A 14,860-nucleotide genomic window follows, 5' to 3' on the forward strand; every position below is an offset into this window, starting at 1 on the left:
TTTTTACATAAGGTAGCTCTTTTGATACATAACAAAAAGAAACAAAAAAAATTACATGACACTTTGCAAGAGGTAGCCCTTTTTGATGCACCCAGTTAAATTCGATGGTTGTCTTTCTTAATGTAACCTCCACCTTCTATCCCAACCAACCAAAGAACAAGCTAGTCAAGTTTCGTTCAGTATTCTAAAGTGATTGGCAATCGTAACTTCCTATCAAACACCTTGAAGATCGAGGCCATACATGTATTGGTAGATCGTGCGCGTGCAAATTTCTTATCACTATGTGAATTGTGCTAGAATCAGGGTGCCTAAATATCTAGACTAAGACTCCTAATAAAATACATATTTGCACAAGAGTCAACATTTCAAGGTAAATGAGCTCCATTTTTTATGATTTTTCATTTTTTAATTTTTTTGAATTTTGATTTTTCAATTTTTTTGGAATTTTTCAATTTTTTCAAAAACAAGAAGGAGTTCGTTTTCAATTATGGCAAATTATCATGGTATCTACTCTATACCCCCAAACCTAAACTAAACATTGTCCTCAATGTTTCAAAATATGGAAAGAATTAAGATGCAACATATGGAAAGGGACATGCTGAGTAGAGTAAAAGGAGAGAGAATACCCGATTTCGGCGAAAGCAGAATTAAAACTCCGTTATTCAAGGCAAAAATCCAACATATTTCAGCCGAGATCATATTGGATTAGAAAAATATATACAAATGAAACAAAAGGGTTTTTTAAAATTTTTATCTACTGGATTATATACAAAAAATTCACCATACACTAACAATCTAAAGAGTTGAGGATCAACCCAAAAGACAAAGTGTAGACATTTCAACAGCTTCACACAATAATAATATGATAGAAACGCAAGTGAAACTGTGAAACAAAATGAGCTACCCCCAAACCTGGATTTTACAGAAGATATAATTTTGAAAACAAAATCGCGCAGTTTCGGGGGTTCATCATGCAAAAGGTCTAGCTCGAAATGAACTGTGCTAGGGACGGGCAAACATGCTAATTCCAACTGTGGTTCCTTAAATGTATTATTCTTAGAAGCAAAATAGTCCAAGAGGACTTGGGAAGCACACAGTTCCAAACCTAGATTAGGCATTTTCAGAAAAATTGGTTTTACAATATCGGTACAAACCAAATTTAGGTTGGGTGGAAGGCCATCAGATTGTGACTTAGGTAGAAGAATAGGCATATCATTATCAATCAAATCAAAATCTCCTAACTCATCTACACATGTCACATCATGCTCACAATCATCAATCAAATTGGCAAGATCACAATCAGAATTATCAACATCATCAACAGATTTACTCTCGTGTATCGGCACATCAGGGGAAACATCACATGGAATACTAGAAGAAATATCATGCATTAAGGTCGGGACAGAGACGCCTAATGTATTTGAACCCAAAGGTTCCATAACATTTTCAGTATAGACATGTTCTTCTAACATAACATCATAATCATCATCATCATCATGATAGGGATTTTGCAATCTAGGATAATTTTCAATCCTAAGGTCGGAGCTTTTACAAGAATAAAAATCTAATTCATGGGGGTGACTCATATCATGTGGTGTTGTTCCTGTTTCCCTAACGGATTCCCATTGATGGGTTTTTTCTGCAATCTCGGCTAAAAAATTCCATGCATCATCCACAGATTTATCAATAAACTCACCATTACACATAGACTCAACCATGGTTCGAGATTTAAAGTCTAGTCCCTCATAGAGGATGACGACAAGTCTCCACTTCTCAATTCCATGGTGCGGACATTCACTCAACAAATCATTAAAACGTTCAAAATAGTGAAAAACAGTTTCCTCATCCAATTGGACAAAACAATTGATACTTTGACGAATAGCGATGGTCTTATGATGTGGAAAGAATTTTTTGAAAAATAGATCTGTGAGTTGGTCCCAAGTGTTGATTGATTGTGGTCTCAAACCGTAAAACCATGTTTTGGCCCTTTCTTTTAAAGAAAATGTAAACAAACGCAATTTCAGAGAGTCTTCGGACATATGATCAGGTTGCATAGTCCGACAAATTTGTTCAAACTCTCTTACATGAGTATAGGGGTTCTCAGAATCGAACCCTCGAAATATAGGAAGTATTTGTATCATGCTTGCATTTATTTTAAAAGGGTTATTGGTTTGAGGTAATACAATACATGATAATGGAATTTTTCTTGACGGATACATGTATTCATGGAGAGCACGAGGTTGGCCCATTTTGAAAAGACGCAAAGCCCACTATTTGGTTTTAATGGGTTTTCAAAAAAAATTTGGTTTTTTATGGGAAAACTTTGAAAAGAAAATTTGGTTTAAAAATGGGAGTAATATAAAAATTTGGTTTTAAAATTGGGAGCCAAAGAATTTTTTTTTTTTTTTTTTTTAAAAAAAAAAGAAAATAAAATTTGGTTTTTGAATGGGAGCAAGCCCACTGTTTGTCCTGTGTTTGCTTTGGCTCCGCTTGGTTGAAAACTTTTGGTGGAACTGAGTCCAAAATCTCGGCCTAGAATTTGGGTATTCGGCCCACTAACGAGTTCAACTAGCGTGATCGGTTACAAGCTCAGCTGGGTTTAAAAACCCAGAATACAAAATACCAGTCCAAATTAAACAAGCTCACAAAAATTAAATACACAAGCCCAAAAATTAAACAAACAAGCCCACAAATAAATTATTACAAACCCAATCAGAAAATAAGAGAAGCCCAAAAATTGGCTTTTAATATTACATGCCCACAACTAAAAATTGGAATCCCACAATTCGGGTTCTCTTAAATGGGTTACCTTTTAAGCACAGCCCAGCTGCTCTGATATTGTTGCAAAAACCCAGTTGGGTTTTGGTTCTTTTCCTTGGTGGAGTCCCAGCAGAGGAAAAACAGGTTCAGAACAGCAGGTCCAACAGCAAATGAAGTGAAGCAGATGCAGATGCAAATGCTATGCAGTGAAATGCAAAAATAGCTAATAAAACAACAAGAAAAACACAGCACCAATCCCCGGCAACGGCGCCAAAAACTTGGTAGGCCCGGAAGATGTTATATTGAAATGCAAAATGGTCCCCGGCAACGGCGCCAAAAACTTGGTAGGCTTCTAAAAGGTCCTAAAAATTATCCACGGCCAAAAACTTGGTGGGCCCGGAGATATGTATAAAATTAAGAGCAATAAAAACGCGGGCCTACAGTAATACCGCAAGTGCACGGTCGTCGGTTGTAGCTCGTGCAAGTACGGGTCGATCCACAGAGATTGGGAGTGTTTTGTAGTTTCTAGCTATTTTGGGTTCTCAATTTGCTAATGGGCTTTGAATACCAAAGGGTCTTGAATATCAATGGGCTTTGAACCCTTAGGAACTGTTGCTTTCACAATAAGAGCAAGATGGGCTTTGATTAACTGTGAAGCAGTTTGGGCTTTGGTCTTTTGAATTGCACTGGGCCTTGGGCTAACAGTGAACTGTGAATTGGGCTCAATGTCTTTTGAAGTGAACTGGGCCTTTGGGATAGAACTGTGGATTTGGGCTTTTGGTCTTAGAAACTGGGCTTCAGAGGCTTTAACCTAAACTGTGGCTGGGCCTAGGAGAGGAAGCAGTAGCAGCAGTAGGACTTAGGCAGCAGCAGTGGAGCAGCAGCAGACAACAGCAACAGCAGCAGCACAAGGCAAAGAAAGCAATGCAGCAGCAGCAGCAATACTGCAGGGCAGTGGAAGAAAACAGCAGCAGCAACAGAGTTGCAGCAAGCCAAGGGAAGTAAACAGGGCAAAACAAGGCAATGAACAAAATTAAACAAAACAATGACTAAACAGCAAAGAAAGATGACAATGAAGAAAACAGTGTGAACAAGATAAATGAACCAAGGCCTAAGGCCAAGGGCAGGGATGTGGAGAAGAAGTAACAAAGCAAAGCTAAGGCATTCATCTAGAGTGGGAAGAGAACTAGCTTGCTCATTGTCACTAGTGAGCACTAGTTTCTCCCAATGCTCAATCAAATCAGTGCAACCTAAGCATACAAAAATGGAATGGCAAGATAATCAGCTTGCTATGAGCACTGATTTCTTCCATTACTCAATCAATTCAGTGCTTCAAAGGTTTCTAGCCTAGCATTCTATCACTTCACATGTATCACAAAACAGGTATATTAACATTACATGGAACTAAACATGCATTAACATTAAACATCAAGAGGAGCATCAAGCATTAACAGTGAACAACATTAACCTAACATGATAAACTAACACTAACAGGGACTAAAACAGTGAAAGATTAAATCATTAACAAAACATGAAACAGCACACACATTGAAATTAAACATCAAAACAGGAAATTATCATACAAAAATTAAACATTAGTATCAAAACAGAATTAAAAATAATAACATTAAATTATAAAAACCCTAAAATTGAACAGTTAAAATTGATCTTGAAATTAACATTAAAATTAAAATTAAATTAAAACTGAAATTTAACCCTAATTGGTTACTTGGTTAATCCAAGAACACCTTCTACACCATACCCATCTCTTCTATTTATACAAAAAAAATGTAAGCAGAACCCTAATTTTGAAAACCGAGAAAACCAGGGTTAGGGTTTACCTAAAATTCTTCACCCACGTCGACGACCCATGCTCTCTTCTTGTTCCTCCTGCTCTTCCCATGCTTCTATTGCTTCTTCTTCCATCTCTGTCATGCCTATAACTCTATTTCCCTAATTTCAAAACCCTAAATTTGAGAGGGTTTGTGAAACTAGCGAAATAGGCTAATAGGATGGATGGGTTTCGATGTCTTTGATGTAGGGTGGCTATGGTGTTTGGTGGTGGCAGGACATGGTGTCTCTGCAGAGGTGAGGGGGTGGAAGAGAAAATGAGGTCGATGGAGAGGAAGGAGGGGATGTTTGGTTGAGGTTAAATGATTCGGTTGCTAGGGTGTTAGGCGGGATATCAAGGTTTGATGTTCAGCGAGACTAAGCCGTGAGATGTGGAGCTGGTAGGTAGATCGGACGGTGATGCGGAGGTAAGCGAGGAGCGACCGTCGGATGAAGGGATACAACGAAACGAACGGTACTTGATGGAGTTAGGTACTGTAGTGTAAGGCGGAGATATCAAACTTCGATGCACAGTAAGGGAGCAACCGTTGGATTCAACTACCATCTAATCTGAAGGCTTGGAATTTCAGCGCTGTGGTGCTTGGCAGAGACTTCAGATTTTGATGCTCTATGAAGGAGCGACCATCGGATGCTTCTGAGAACTGATCTGATGGCTGAGAACGGAGGCGTTTTTGTGTGTAGAAAATGAGGTTGTGCGCACCATTCTTCGCGGCTTCCTTGCGTGATTTCTCCCGGCTTTTCACTACTTTTCTGCTCTTTTTGCTCCGCAAGTCATCCAGACTTTATTTATTACCTAAAAATGCAAAATTAATTAATAAAAATATTTATTCTTGAAAACAATGAAAACACAGAATATGGGATAAAATGTAGAATTACTGCACAAAAGATGAGTTAAATGCCATCAAAAAGGGATAAATATATATACAATATTTGGCACTCATCACTTAACCAACTCTTCACTACTCTAGTTTGGTCTAGAATATTCATGACTCATTCACTTTACAACTAACTAGAATATTCTAGAGAACTTGGGCTCTAATAGCCATGAAGTCTCTAGATGGGCTAGAGTATTATGGACTAATATACAATAGACTAGTTGGGCCTAGATAATTCTAGACACTTCTAAACTAAAATCAAGTTTACATTCTTAACAATGGTAAACTTACTAAACAATCCGACATCTACAGTTTTGGCTTTGTCTTGCTTGAACTTATTTCAGGGCGCAATGCAGAGATGAAGCTTGATCTCATTGAATGGGTAAACTGTTTACTTGTTTGTTCAAGAGAAAGCAAAATTCAATAGATGTCAGCTGATAGATTTTCTTGTTTGGCGAGTGTGCATGCAGGCAAAACGTGAATTGGTGGGCGGTGAGGACTTCACGGCGGTGGCTGACCCACTACTGAAAGGCCATTACCCAGAGCAAGGATTGTACCAAGCTCTTTATCTTGCAGCTGAGTGTCTACAAACTGACAATGTGGGTCGGCCTCGTATAGGACATGTTGTGAATGTTCTATCAAATTTAGCTTCTGAAATTTACGACCCAGATGATATCCAAATAAATCTAGCAGGTACACTGACAATCGGAAACTTTGAGAAGGAAAAACTAGGAAATAAATGGCGACATGTCTGTTTTCTTTTCTAGAAATGTTATTATTTTTCAGTTCAGTAGCAAGATGTATTTTGTTTTCATTGAACTTTTCCAACGCACGAGATGACATTACTATCTTGTTTGAACTGGACTGAATTTGAACTCTTATATATAGATATGATTTATTGAAATATAAGAAAGCAATCAGAAGAAGGAAATAATCTAGAGAGCAAGCAAAATGTTAAACAGTTCATCTTCTTTAATTACTAAAGGCCCATGCATGTCTGAAACTCTAAATAGGAAATTCTTTTTGCTATAAACAACATTTCAATCCCATTCAATTTTGTCAAATTGATCTGCTCCGAAAGCTGGTACACAGGAAGGTTGTCTTCTGCAGCATTATTAGAACAGGCAGCCGATTGTGAGGGACAGACAGATAACAGCCTAAGCTCCTGCCACAATGCACCTATTATGCAAGAAATGAGTTAGATAAACCAACTGAAAACTAGCCTAGTCCGCCAAGAGGCAGTCTGTGAGGTCGGTAGTTCTAGTCACAGTACTCATCATTCCGAAATAATCATATTCGGTTGAGATCAAAGATTTAGAACTGAAGAGCATGTCCAGCTTCACCAATTTCTACTCACCTAAACAACCTAGATATGATTTTCAGATACATTAATCAAAGATTCTGATTAATGAAATCAAAGAATAAATGATGAATGGATATTGCAAATCAAATCGGTCGTAAGTTATATAAATGAGTCGTCCAACCTGGTTGCAGAAAAGGAGGAAGAAGAGAAAGTAGATGATTAGGGTTTAACTGTTTTCTTTTTTTTAAAGACAATGGGAAGTAATATTTCAACCCCGCAAACAAAGCGTTGCCACATCAAAGTTCGAACTGAAGGGCAACTGTGGCAAGTTAATTGAAGCAAGCGGCAAGTGAGTTGCCATTCCCAACTTGGCAATCCAAGCGCCAGATCACTTGGACGCTTCGAAATGGATGCCAAAGTATGTTCATGCCTTGGAAATGAGTTGTTTTGGGGAATTAGACTTGCCTCTGCTGGGTGTGAGGTCTACTCGCCTCGAATCCACATACAGATTGGGTATGTACACACTCTCTATACTAGACATATAACATTTCAATACCAGTTACAAGATAGAGCAAAAGTGCAAAACGTAGAAATTACCCATGGCAAAAGTATTTTTTTACTTCATTAAATCACCCATTCTTATTTTGGCCCTTTGTACTGTACACTAAAACTGTTGCTCGCTGCATCAGCCACAACAGAGTATACATTACAAGGACCTATAATGTACACTCCTTAAATTTTCTCCATATGCATCTTCTTCGTGCTCCTATCACTTCCTTTCTCCCCAAATAAATACCACTGTTGACAGAAACTAGGATTTCAACGTAACTATATACATCTCTACTACCAAGCTTCATTCGTCTAGCACTTGAATGCTTCGGGTCATATAAAACTAAATCAGTCCCTTCACCGTATATTAGACACTCACCATTCTCAGAAGACCACTTCAGGTGCTTATAATTAGTCGCAGTCTTGTTTTGATGTTCCGTCCAAGATTCCCAAACTCCATATTCCCGCATCACCCATGCTTTATTAGAACTCGCATGAACTATGCAAAGGCACCCTTCCAACACTTTCAAGATTAAATTCTGGAGGTGCATTGTTTTCTCCATTAGTTCTCCTGGAAGTTGTGTTTCTCTGAAGCTCTCGTCCCTGATATTAAAAGAAACAATGACTTTGGGGGTTCTGGCTATCCAATGAAGAGCTCCATTACAAAGCATTCCGTCTAAATTACCAAGCGAATATGGTTTTGTTTGAAGGGTTTTCCATGAATTCGATCTTAACGTGTAGACGTATATTGAAAAACTAGGAGTACCCCGACAGGTTCCAGCAGAAACTAACTTGTAATCGTCATTCTTGTATTCATTCTTGTCTCTAAAATTCAGGAACCTACTGGCTACAGTTCCTGTTAATTCTTCCATGTACATAACTAGGATTGTAATTTTTCGTTTAAAATCCTTGTTGTTTAACACATATATATATATATATATAAACTGTAACCATATGGTAACGATCAATAAGAAATTAATATGTTATTCTTAATACTAACCTTGATTGGGTTGAGAGTGAAACTGCAATCCTATGTATTTAAATAAAAAAAAACTAGAAAAGAAAAATTAAGTTATTAAGATAAATCACCGTTATTGGTAATATCTGATTTCGATTAATCAAAATCATTTTCAGAGTTCTCATCCTTGATGAGGTTGTTGTATAAAGCTGGAGATGTTGTTTAGTTCGCCATGACAGAGAATACTTTTTCTTATTTTTTTCTTCTTGGTTCCTTCTTCCGATTAGTTTCTTACTCTTTTCTTGCTCTGGATCTCGAGAGAAACAAATAATAGGAGATTGGATTGTTAAAAAAATGAAAACAAAATTCTAAAAATTCTGAGTTTTGGGAAAAACTTTGACCGAACAAATGCGCGCACGATTTTTTTTCCGATGGGTTTGATAGTGAAAAAGATCCGACAATGGGTGTGGTGGTGGTTTTTCACAGTTTTAAAGTCAGGATAACTTTTGAGGCACTGACACATGACCCTTTTGGTAGAAAAGAAAATCTAATCCCATCTAATGATCTAATTACAAGCTCAATTTTGTTGGGTATACTTAACCCCACTTGGAAGAGTAGGGTTGGGCATGGGGCGGTATGAGCGGATTTTCACCTCATTCACATTCAGTTCACTTTTTAACATATTTGAAATTTAGTATCCGCATCTAATCTAACATATTTACATCCAATAAATACACGGATAAACTGATTGGAATCCAATGGATTTTTTTTGGTTACTAAAATATATAATGAAAAACATAAAACAAACATAAATGATTTATTATAAAACTTATACATTTAATATGTGTATGCAAATAAAAATTGTCATGGACAAATGCCATTAATCTAACGGGTATAGATGTCCAACAGATTTTCAAAGTTGTATCCGGACATATTTCGTAATCCGTTGGGTTTTAAAAATCACAGACGCATCAAACTCATTAATGAACAATCCGGACATCCATCCGGCAAAATACGATTAGTCCCGGTTAAATCCGCGAATTATGAAAGAACTACTCATTTCTACTTCACAATTCCGAGGGATATACAATTCCACAGGATTAGAAATACCCGAAATCATGTAAATTCCATGTGTTTGGTAGCTAAATAACAATTCCTAAAATTCTTAGCATTTTCTTGTATTAAATCCAATGTACCGTTTAGAGACTGTTTACCGTTTAGAGACTGTTTAGAGGGAGAAAATATGAACTTTAAGGCTAAAACAGTGGATCCATAAATCCCTCTTGATTTTCCCAACAAGCCTTAGTGGGAGGTCGTATTCAAAATGCGGGATTTGCTGAAATTATAAATCCGGAGGAAATTAACGTGAACCCAAATAATTTGTGCAACCAAACGTATCAAGGGAATCTTGATTCCACCAAATCCCTCGGATCCATGAATTCCCGGTTTAGAATTTTGCATCCAAACCCACATAAGAAAGAAACAAAAGCCGGATCTGTTCAATAAATCATTGGCAGAACCAGAAATGTTTTATACACCGGGCTTGATAGTTTTCGAAACCCATGCTTAAGCCTATAATCCTCAAAGGTTTTAAGGCCCGTATAAATTAGGTTGGCAAAACAAAAACAAATTCGTTGGGTGTTTGGGGAAGCATGGCAGTAAACGAGGGATGAGCATTTGGCCCGTCGCGAATTTAAGCGGAACCAACCGTATTTTTATGGATGGATGCACGAAATGTTCTCTAATAGACTGGATTGGATGGGATTCTTGAAATCCAACGGATTACGAATTGGACTCTGAAAATTCGATGGACATCCATATCCATTAGATTAAAGGCATTTATATAGTTTTTAGAAAATAAATATATAGTCTAGGAATTTTTAAGGTGTTTAAGTGTTGTCCATGGCATTTTCATATTTATATACATATATAAAATGTGTAGACTCGATAAAAAGTATCTATGTCGGCTTTATTGACTCTATAAAAAGTATCTATGTTGACTTTATGTTTTCATTATAAATTTTAACTAAAATAAATTCATTGGATTATTCATATTCAGTTCATTTATCCGAATCTCCATTGGATATTGGATTGAATGCAGATGCCAAACTTGAAATCCATAGTAAATTGAACCGAATGCCCATACCGGCCATAGTAAACTTGAATTAAGAGCCTGCCCATACCGGCCCATGGCCCATGCTCACCCCTGTTAGCTCCCTTGCGCTGCAAGTAACAAATTTTTTTTCTAGGCAAGACTTTCATTCTAGTCAGTTTGGACTGTACAGTAATGTTCCTATGAGGTCATCCCTTACGTACACTATTTTGTTTCAGTCCAAGCATTAAATTTCTAGATGTGAGAGTAATGAAGGAGGATTGAATTTCTGTGCAAAACAAGGCATTCAGATAAGTCAATGACTTTTTATGGAAGGCCAAGCGAGGCTTCCTAATCCCACTGTAAAATAAATAAGAGTCCTTCCGCTCTTATAAGTAAACAAAGATAGGAAAAAAGAAAAGAAATGGCGAATGATGAAGTAAAGCTTTTCGGATACTGGGCAAGTCCTTATGCTGTTAGAGTTGAATGGGCACTGAAAATTAAAGGAATTGAATATGAGTACATAGATGAAGATCTTATGAATAAAAGTCCCATGTTGTTGCAGTACAATCCAGTTCATAAGAAGATCCCAGTACTAGTCCACAATGGAAAACCCGTTACAGAGTCTCTAGTTATCATTGAGTACATTGACGAAACTTGGAAACAAAATCCCATATTTCCTGAAGATCCTTACGAAAAGGCACAAGCACGTTTCTGGGTCAAGTTTGCTGATGAAAAGGTAAGTGCTTTTGCGCTCCATTTTCTTATTCTCTTCGGCGAAAGCTGATTTTGATTTACTGACTACCGTCTTCTATTTCACAGTATCAACCTTCAATATTGAATGCATTCGTTAAAGAAGGCGAGGAGCTAGAAAAAGCTACGAAGGAAACTCAGGCAATTCTGAAAACTCTTGAAACGGGTTTAAAGGGTAAGTTCTTTGGAGGTGAAAAGATAGGATTTACGGACATTGCTCTTGGATGGATTCCTTTCTGGACTAGAATGGCCGAAGAAATTATTGGCGTTAAGCTTGTGGATAAAGAGAACGTGCCTTTGATTAACGCATGGTTTGAAGATGTTCTTGATGTTGAGATTCTAAAAGAGATATTACCACCTCGAGATAAAATGTTGGCCAAAATGAAAACGTACCGTGAATCGCTTGTATCTGCAGCTGCGACCACCTGAGAGTCCTCCTATTTTCAAGACTCAACTATTAGTTTACTGCTTGATATTTCATTTATAAAGCTGTTTAGAGAGTGTCGAATGTTAATAATTTCGACTATCTGCTTGGTCACGGTTGCTATAAAATAATGGCATGAAAAGATTTGTTCTCGGGTGAGATTCCTAGTTCGTCTTCTCGGGTGGATGACACTTCCCATTTATGAGTCATTAAGCAAATTCAGATTTTGGGCTATGAGACATATTTTTGTGTCAATCCCGTAAATGTTGAGTCGCTGAATAAATTTTTTGGTCAATTTAGTAGATTTTTGAATTGCTGAATAGACATAAAACTTAATTTAGGTCGCATGAAATTTTTTGGGTCACATGACAAAACTTAGATCAACAATCTGATTTTAGAAGCGGAAATTAGGTGACAGAGCTAATCTTGGTCATGTCATCCAATAAATGTTCGACCATGAAGTAAAATCTGGCTAATGAGTCATTCTTGATCACATACTCAAGTGAAAGAGTCTACTCTGGATCACAATGATATATTTTGGATTACCATATAAATTTTTGTGCTATATTGGGAAAGACGAGTTAAGGCATCGCCTAAGCACATGAGGCGTAAAGGGGTCGCTTCACCAATAAGAGGCCCAAGGAACAAAAGGCATGAGCAATTACCTGGTCGCCTAGGCGTAAAAGGCGCGAGGCGAAGGGCTTGGCACCTCGCGCCTCACATAACATAGCTCTAGAACACAATGCATATTTTAAAGCCGCGGGTAACTTTTGAGGCAAGGGACAATATTTGCGTTAGGTTATCATAGATCAAGACGGTAAGCTCCCGTCAAGTACAATGTAACCCATGTAGAGTAATAGTGTCGTGAACGGTAAAATTTATCATTCACTGTAGCATAGTGGTAAAGTCATTGGGTGATGATACCAGTGACCTGAGTTTGAAACTCATCAACACCATATTCTTTACCGACCAAAAAGAATAATTATATGATTTTTGCCATCAAACCCTACGTCAAAGATTCAACCTCTGTGACACAGGAATTATAAGAGCTTTCAAGATTCATTATTATCATCAACTCTATCTTAATCTTTTGGAGGGTTTTGAAGTATTAAAAGTAAATGCTAATTTTTTTTTAATGTTTCACACGCAGTGAACCTTGTGGTTTCGGCGAGGAAAATGGATATTCATCCAATGGATGACGGTGCATGAGAGAATTGAACTAAAATGTCGGATAATGAAGGTATTATAAAATTGAAAAATGTAATCACAGGATTGAATTATCTTAATGGAATGGACGTTGAATACCTTTCCCACTACCTTTAATAGAATGCTATCTCGTATTTTATTCTGACGAGTAATTGACAGTATATCATGAAAAACGATGAGAGTGATGATATAGAAGGTGAAGATGAAATCGCATTTATAGTCACCTTCACTTAGTGAAGCTATTGTAGCTACGGAGAAATTGAATAATTTTTTATTGTATCATACTCTACCAAAAACTCTTTTAATGTTACCAAAAGTCCAAGATAATATTCAATTCGACATCAATTTCGAAAAAGACCATGTCATAATGGAATCATTTCTTACCAAATTAATCATTTTTTTACCAAATTAACATAAATGTAAAACTAATATTAAATTAAAGAGATATTAATTTATATATCAGAAGGGACTTATAGAGTTTGGATGTAGTTTAGGGACCATCAGTCTAGGGCATGCTCTCTCCCACGGCGGAGGTAGGGGTTCGAACCCTGTAATTACTGAAATCCACTCCAATTTAAAGATTTTGGATGTAGTTTAGCGACCACTAGTCTAGGGCATAAAAAAAAACTTCCAAATTAAGCACACTTGTCTGTCCAAAATGAATAAAAATTCAGACCACCACTTTTGGGGTTTTCCTGCTCTTTGGATTGTGCAGTTAGGGCATCTGGATGGCCAGATGAAAGATTCGTGATCCACTTCAATGAGATGGGGGTATAAACGGGTCGATCGTCGAAAGTCACTATCTGGGTTGTACAAACGCTGCATTTTTTCAGCCGTGTCCGCGTCTGACGCGCATCTGCGCATGTCTGGTTTGGACACTCTGATAACTCAGATTTTAAGCCTTTTTTTTCATTTTCATTTAAACTTGTTCCATTAATTTTACTATTATTAACTAAATAGAGAAAGGCGAACATTTAGATCAATCATTTAGGTCTTTATTTAGGTTTTGTAATTGGAAATAACACCACTTATACCCTTGGTTTGGCATGTGTTGTTTTAATAGTAATTGATTGCTTGACCTTCGGTGCGTATAATCAAACAATCTCTTATTTATAGATAATAGTAAGGAGGAGTTACATAATTTGTTTTCAGCACTACAATGTTTCGAGTATATTGCTGGTTTGAAGGTCAATACTTCTAAAACCAGACTCGTAGTTGTTGGTGATGTACCAGATTTAACTGTCTGGGCTACTGAATTTGGTTGCTCAGCAGATTATCTACCCTTGATATACTTAGGGTTGCCGCTTGGTGCAAATCCTGGTTCTAAGAGTATTTGGGATCCGATTCTTGAGAAGTTTGATGCTCGTCTATCTACTTGGAGAAGAATAAATTTATCCAGGGGAGGTAAGTTGGTACTTCTGAAAAGTATTTTATCTTCATTACCTACGCATTATTTCTCTCTGTTTAAGGCGCCAATTTCTATCATTAAAGCGCTTGAGAACAAGATGCGTAATTTTTTGTGGGAATATAAAGAGGGTGCAAAAACATCACATTTAGTTAACTGTGACTTGGTTCAAGCTACAAAAGAAAGAGGCGGGTTGGGATTATGTAATCTGCGTTTAATGAATCTAGCCATGTTAGCTAAATGGGGGTGGAGGTTTGGTGTTGAGAAAAATAAACTTTGGTACAAGATAATAAAAGATAAGTATGGTGCTGATTTCTCTTTTTGGTTACCGGGGAAAGTTTCACAATCTTACGGGGTTTCTTATTGGCGTATGATTGCTGACGCTGCGAGGTTAGTAGGAGAAAATTCTACCTTATTTTTGCATTCAGGGAGACAAATTTCTTTTTGGAATGATGTCTGGTGTGGGCGCTTCCATTAGCTACCGTCTCTCCTAATCTTTACAAGCTTTGTCGAAATAGAAATGCAAAAGTTGCTCAAATGATATCTGGTGACGATAGCTGGCAGTTCGACTTCAAACGTGTACTTTCTGGTGTTGAGGTTGATGAATACGCCTTACTACTTACGGTCGTTGGTGATTCCCCGCCTATCCTTGATGGATTAACGGACACCAGGAGGTGGACCTTG

General features: G+C 37.3%; 2 protein-coding genes across 2 annotated transcripts; one reads left to right on the forward strand and one right to left on the reverse strand.

The window, feature by feature from the left end:
* Positions 1-6,465: 6,465 nt before the first annotated feature.
* LOC113290322 (F-box/kelch-repeat protein At3g06240-like) lies at positions 6,466-8,210 on the reverse strand. Its single transcript, XM_026539934.1, has 2 exons — positions 7,586-8,210; positions 6,466-6,665 (listed from the first exon to the last, which is right to left on the reverse strand). Exons 1-2 carry the CDS (start codon positions 8,208-8,210, stop codon positions 6,466-6,468), a joined length of 825 nt encoding a protein of 274 aa, XP_026395719.1.
* Positions 8,211-10,705: 2,495 nt separating this feature from the next.
* On the forward strand, positions 10,706-11,867 carry LOC113286685 (glutathione transferase GST 23-like). Its single transcript, XM_026535280.1, has 2 exons — positions 10,706-11,127; positions 11,211-11,867. Exons 1-2 carry the CDS (start codon positions 10,813-10,815, stop codon positions 11,568-11,570), a joined length of 675 nt encoding a protein of 224 aa, XP_026391065.1. The 5' UTR covers positions 10,706-10,812; the 3' UTR covers positions 11,571-11,867.
* Positions 11,868-14,860: the final 2,993 nt, after the last annotated feature.

This window comes from Papaver somniferum, chromosome 6, assembly GCF_003573695.1.
Source record: "Papaver somniferum cultivar HN1 chromosome 6, ASM357369v1, whole genome shotgun sequence".
Classification (NCBI taxonomy): Eukaryota; Viridiplantae; Streptophyta; class Magnoliopsida; order Ranunculales; family Papaveraceae; genus Papaver; species Papaver somniferum.